The sequence below is a fragment of the Cannabis sativa genome, chromosome X (assembly GCF_029168945.1).
Source record: "Cannabis sativa cultivar Pink pepper isolate KNU-18-1 chromosome X, ASM2916894v1, whole genome shotgun sequence".
Classification (NCBI taxonomy): domain Eukaryota; kingdom Viridiplantae; phylum Streptophyta; class Magnoliopsida; order Rosales; family Cannabaceae; genus Cannabis; species Cannabis sativa.
Window position 1 is genome coordinate 72,097,805 of NC_083610.1, and position 6,714 is coordinate 72,104,518.

At 35.0% G+C, this 6,714-nt stretch overlaps 1 protein-coding gene across 2 annotated transcripts; it reads right to left on the reverse strand.

The window, feature by feature from the left end:
- Positions 1-901: 901 nt before the first annotated feature.
- Positions 902-4,356, reverse strand: LOC115720088 (uncharacterized). 2 transcript variants are annotated; one of them, XM_030649255.2, is made up of 7 exons: positions 4,063-4,356; positions 3,797-3,935; positions 3,597-3,698; positions 3,030-3,154; positions 1,586-1,881; positions 1,407-1,497; positions 902-1,311 (listed from the first exon to the last, which is right to left on the reverse strand). In XM_030649255.2, the coding sequence occupies exons 1-7, from the start codon at positions 4,174-4,176 to the stop codon at positions 907-909; spliced, it is 1,272 nt and encodes a 423-aa protein (XP_030505115.1). In that variant the 5' UTR covers positions 4,177-4,356; the 3' UTR covers positions 902-906. The 2 variants fall into 2 exon arrangements, with proteins under 2 accessions (XP_030505115.1, XP_030505110.1); XM_030649250.2 differs by having other exon boundaries at positions 1,407-1,500; positions 4,063-4,354.
- Between the last annotated feature and the right edge of the window lie 2,358 nt (positions 4,357-6,714).

The window sequence follows — 6,714 nt, forward strand, 5'->3', positions numbered from 1 at the left end:
TTTTCTGTTTTCTAGTTTTTTAAACTTTAAAACTCAATTTAAAAATTTAATGGTGTTTGACACGAATTTTTTAAAATTATTTTTAGATTTTTTCTTACTAATTTTTTTTTTAAAAAAACTTTTTTTAAAAAATTGAGTTTTAAAAAACTAAAAAACAAAAAACATCAAAATGTTGTTTTCAATTTTCAAAAACAATTTTTTTTGTCTAACATATTATATTTTATATTTTACTTACATACTCGGATCCTAGACCCGAAACCATACCCGAACCTAGACCCGGATGGGTTAATGTCATGGTATGATGCTAAAATATTGACTTTTTTTCGTAAGAAAAAAATCTAAAAACAGTTTTTAAAAATTTGTTCCAAACACCATTAAAATTTTAAAATGACAAAAAACTATTTTCTATTCTCACTTTTAAAAACTGAAAACTGAAAACACAGCCAAACAAGTTCTTAATATTTTAACACCATACCATGACATGAACCCATCCAGGTTTGGGTTCGGGTATGGTTTCGGGTCTAGGATTCGAGTATGTGAGCAAAAATATAAAATGTAATATGTTAGACAAAAAAAAAATTGTTTTTGAAAATTAAAAACAACATTTTGATGTTTTCTGTTTTTTTAGTTTTTTAAAGCTCAATTTTTAAAAATTATTTTTAAAAAAATTTACCAAACGACCCCTATTTGTTTTAAAAACTGTTTTCAATTTTAAAAAACAGAAAACAGTTTTTTAAGTTATGAAACATAACTTTTTTTGTTTTCCCAATATACTACCTCAAAATCTACAAGTATAGTTTAGAACCTAAGCATAAAAATTGCACAGAACAAGAACCATGACGACTAAACCAACTCTTTATTTTGAGCAATTTGGGAAAAGTAAATGGCAAAGATGGAAATGTTGATTCAGGGAAATGGAATCCAAACAGATTCCATTTCAAACCTTCCATTTTCTTTATCCAAGCCAGTATTTACACTGACTTCAAATTTCAATGGACTGTTCTTTCTTTCTTGCAGTAAAGCTCTTAAAAGAATTAACCAGATCAGATAAAAGTTCACAGTATTTACAATAGGTTTGCTCTTCAATTTCAAGCTTGAATTTGCAGCTGATGTACAACAACCCAAATCCTCTAACATCCCATAACGTTTGAGCAGTGAGGCATCTACTGGATCTGGATCAACATTTTGGTCACCATGTCGTTCTCTGAAGCTCGAATACACTCTCTCAGCTGTGATGTTCCCAAACAAGAGCTCTGCTGCCTTGTTTTTGACGAGGAGCAGGGTATACTCAGATTCATCCCATATATATAACTAGGTGTAGATTAAAATTCAAAACACTAAAATAAGTTGATAAGGCCAAAAAAAAAATGCATGAGATGAGAAAAACAATGTGATAACATCCATACCATGAAAGGCCTGTATATGAAGTCTACTACATGAAGGCGGTTTACGCTTTTTGAGCAATATAAAGGAGCTGCTTCATTCTCTAACCTTGACCTGCTGCAACAAAGAAGAGGAAGAAACCATTCAGTTCTCAAGTTGATTGACTTGGCTATAAAAGCAGCAGTTTACAAACGATATTTACTCATGCTGAGTATCCAAAGGAGAACCGCATAGTTTGCAGCCAGTACATATGAGATCAGTTACTAAACTAGTGTCTCTTGTTTTAAATAGCCTTCTGCTGATGAACATCCTCTCTTTATCAGATTCACTCAGAGTTGTAGAGATAGATGGTAGAAAAATTTCTCCAACACATGCGTGAAAGACAGCTTTACATGAATCGGTTAAGTGTGATACTTCCAATAGTGAAATACAGTTCTTTGATTCTCTTTTTTCTGGAAGTTTCCAGTTTCTTTTCAAGTGTATCTTCTTCTGCGGGTACTGTTTTCAGTATTTGAACAAAAACCTCTGGAGTTTAGTGCAAGACATAGACCAGACATGTTAAGGAGATAGGTATAATACACATCCATTCTAACCAATTTCTACAAAGCAATACAGGAGGAGTAATTATATAACAGCAATACTGAGTTTTGTAACCATAAGAAACATAATAATGAAAGAACAATAATGAACAGAAATATGTAATTATCAGCATCATATCTTAATTCAATCCAAAACTAAATGCACATTTCGACACATATCACTCTTATAAGAGCTATGTATGACCACCAATACTTATGGTATGAGCTTACAAATATAAAGTAATTTTCAGAATAGGAGAAGAGTATTTGAGTTATAAAGAACATCAAACTGCTACAAATCAATCCTTAACCATTGTATTCAAATACCAGTTATTTGATCCCTACTTTAAGCATCACATTGCAATTAGAAACACCAAGGACTATATAATCACCACAATATAGTATATGATAAATGGAGCAGGAAATGCAAGAAACAAATGTCAAGTAAGATAGTATAACACATTTTACCCTCTTTAAAATGTTGGACATCCAATTTTCCCTATAATGCCCAAAAACTGCCACAGTCATCTGATCTGTTAATTTTTCTTCAGATTCATGTACAACTTTCGATTCCTTCAAATATTTTAAACATGCATAATATATTGCATTGCATTACATTACATTAGCTCGACACTGACTTCCTAATTTTAACGTTGATAAGTTACTTTTGGCAATTGATTAGTTATTTGATAAGACAATGTTTCAACTTTCACAAGTTGGACATATTTTACCCCAAACAAAATGTCAACAATTGAAAAACATAAAAATAGCAGTTACCCTGACCCAAGTATAGATTAATATTAAAATGATTAAGAAGCCACATTGAAGAAGAAAGTTGTGACAGCGATTTTTGAATATCAAGCAATTAAATATAAGACCCAACAAATCATCCCAAACCCAAAGCTCTTAACTTTGAAATACAATTTTCACCACAGAAATCAAAATTCATACAAGTTAGAGATGCAAGAGGTATATAGATTTATTCTTTAACAAACTACAATAAATAAAAATTTGACATGACATCAAAGGATTGAACACTTAAAGTAACCTCAAAAAGGTATAAATTACCGGATGGCCTTGTGGTTGAATGCTGCAAAAGGTGAACCCTGTTCGTTGCAGCCATTTTATTACCTTTGTGAGTTTTTCTTTAGTTGTTGTTCCTATTCTACATGCCTCTACTAGCTCATCCATACCTACGAAGACATTCATTCAGGGCAATGCTTGGCAACAAATTTACTAGTGTTTCAAAAAGAAAGGCGGAAATTTTCGTAAGAAATATTAAGGAAAGAAATCAGACAAGAAAGAAAATACTCTTCACTGTTATGTCTGGTACTAGAGATAAGTGAAAGAAGAGGATGAGATTTCAGCTATATAATTACATTTTGCTTTTTGAGTACCCAATTTACCTCTACTTATCCTTTATACCAAACAACAAACCCACCACCATCGTGTAATCTCTGTTAGAATTTGAAATGGAAGAGCCTAAGATACATGGGGTTCCATCTCAAAACCAAACTGAAAAGATTCATCTTATATATGACAATTTATTTCTACACATTAGAAAGGAACTAAATCTAATAATCTGGCAAAATTTCTTCACACCAAAAGCACTATCTATATGAATATGAATTGTACCTTTGGAAGCAAGTGAGTTATGATGGTGAATTAGAGGAAGTAAGGTAGAACAATGAATCATTCTCCCCTCGACAACATCTCCATACTTGGTTAGCTTAACATCTGAAATTTTTCAAGAAAAAAAAAATACAACAAATTAAAAAAAAAAAAAAAAGTTGTAAAAAATTAAAAGGAGTTGGAATTTGGGAAAATTAAATTACTTTGAAGCAAAACAATATCACCGGGTACGACCATTGATGCCATTTGCTTTTGCCAAATAGAAATGGGGAAGTAGGGCCTGCTATCATCACCTACCTGAATGTCCCTCCTAATTACTTCTCCTCCCTTCCATAACTTAAACTGCATATATATAAATATATATTTACGTTACAACAACACACATCCATTTGCTAATGGTATCGGTAATTTACCAAGAAACAAACACAAAATTTCAAAACAAATATATAAGAGAGAGAGAGGGAGAGACCTGAACGGGAGTGGATCGGTGAACGAAAACGAGAAGCTGAACAAAATCGCCGATGTGAAGAGCGACACTTGAGAGATCGATAAGCGGTCCATACCATCCCACCACTGAACTCATTCTCTCTCTCTCTAAAGGAAAAAAAAAAAAACTTTTTGGCGCGCAATCTTCTCAGAGTGTTTGGTTACAGCGGCACGGTAAATGAAGATTTATTTGTCAAACTAAATATTTGGTTATATAAAATTTAATGTAATGTTACATTTTGCGTGGAGGGATTTCCATGAAATCTTACTTACTATGGGTTGGAAAAAAAAAATATAGTCTCTAACAATTCATGTGATCTATGTGGTTTTAGAGGAGAGTCTAATACTCATGCTATTTTCTGGTGTTCCTTTGCACAAGAAATTTAGAAACTCCTGGATTTTAAATTTCTACATGAAGTGAGAGAGGTAATTGACGTCCAACTTTCCACGCGACAGCTTGATATGGCAACCATAGTGATCCAATATCTATCCAGGTCGCAATTCTTTTGCAAATTTGTTTTACCGGAGTAACTGCCCCTTGTATTCTTGTGAATTGCTCCCTTTTGAGATAACCGAGGTGTCCCTTCCTCTTACAGAGGAGGGTTATAATCCTGGGTTGCTTGAGTTATTGGGTAGATCGAGCTGATCATGGACATCGTCCTACCCCTTTATATATCGTGTCCTTGTGATATGAGACCTTTTATCTCATCTTTCAGCTGGCGACATTCTTCCGTGGTATGACCAATATCTCCATGATATTCACACCATTTAGTTGGATCCCTTTTACGCCTCGCATTTTTCATAGGTTTTGGCTCACTAAAAATGACTTCCTGTACATGTGTGAGGTAGATATTTTCCCGAGTTTCCTTAAGCTCGGTATGTTCAGCATAAAGGGGAATATACTTGTTGGGTTTCTTATCCTTGGGCAGCCTTTTGGAATCGTCTTTTTTCTTTGATCCTGAGGCTTCCGAATCAAGTTCTCCAACAGTTTCATGCCCCGGTTGTCTTCTAGTTTTCGTGACTTGATGCCTTCTGAACTTATTCTCTAACCCGTCCATTCGCAAATGGAGTGAATTCTTCAGCTTTGGACTAAGTCGTTGACAAAGGTCAATCTTTTTCAAGTTTAGATGCTCTCGTAGATCACTCCTGTCGTGACTGCGGTCGAACCTTACTCCCAAATTTTCCTTAGTTTTCTCAGGTTGCATCTCTTGAGAGTTCTGAATATATCTCTGGGTTGTCTCCTGCCCCTTGGTTTGCGAGTCGCGAGGTTTGCCTTGTGAATCTCTTCTCCCAAGGTCAGGTTGATTTTGGGTATCATTCTCCTGTGCTGCCCTTATTGCGACTATCTCACGCTCTAACTCGGCGTTACGCCAGTTTGCTTCCTCCAATCAACGTGTAAGATGACGATTTTCTAATTCCTGATTGGTATGTATCTGGTTGGATCGTAGGCACCATCCTTATCAATCTGGTTAGGAAGTGGCCGATTGTTGTTTACCCAAGGTCCGTCAAGCAAGGGACCCCAATACTGGGTTTTCCTGGGGCTTACCGTCTGTTCATGTGATGACTCAATAGATCCCTGAGGACTCAATGGTTCTTTCCAGGGAGATGACTGATTGCTTCTTGAGGATTATTATCTTCGGTGTCATCCATTACTTTTAGGTGAGGAGGCCTTTTCTGAGCTTTCTCACAGAGGCTCTCAATGAAAGCACCAAACTGTTAACATAGATTTTTGTTAACTAAATTTGAGCCTCACGGTAATGATTTCATACCGAAAAAATAAAAGCTATAGAAAAATTATATATGAACACAGGGTTTTTTACGTGGTTTTGCAGTTAAAATTATGCATAGTCCACGACTCAATCTTATTCAGATTTCTGATCGTGTTTGTTTTTTAAGGGCCTCTCTCGTATGATATTTTTTGTCCCCTTTTTTGATCTTGTCTGTCACTATTTATAATTACATAGTGGGCAGTGAATTACAAAAGTTGACTTTAATCGTTACATCAATTATTCCCTCAAATCTTGGGATTTAATTACAAATCACGCCTAGTAAATGAGGTTTTAATTTATAATTCACACAGCTGTAAGTATCCCGCTTTTATGGGGCCGAGATGAACACACATTTAAGGATATATGGTAAGCCTTATCTCGTGGGGATGCCTCACTAGGAATCGGGTTAATTTTGATGGCAAGCAGTTGCTTGTCATCAGACTTCCCAAGATTAATATTTTTTCTTAACTTTGATAACTATATTTTTTGGTGTCGGGATAATCTTCCTCAAATGTATGCCATCTGACAGTGAGATAGACACCTCGCTATCTGTCATCTTGATTCACCATACTGTTTATACTTAGTTTGTATACCATGTAATATACGCTAAGTATTTTTATCGTTATAGTTTCTCTTTCACGCAGTGAGGTTGACGCCTCATCATGCACACTTGCACTCACATGGTTTCTCGTCGATACATAAGTTAGCAGTTTGTACGTTTCTGCCTCGCAAAAGACCATTCAGCCAACCGAGTTATAAACATACTCTGCAAATTATGTTTCTAACGAGTTGTTCCATGCCAAGTGTACTTACGATTGCGTGTTTGAGCCCTTTGTTTTCCCATCTTGACACGTGTCTTCCTCTGA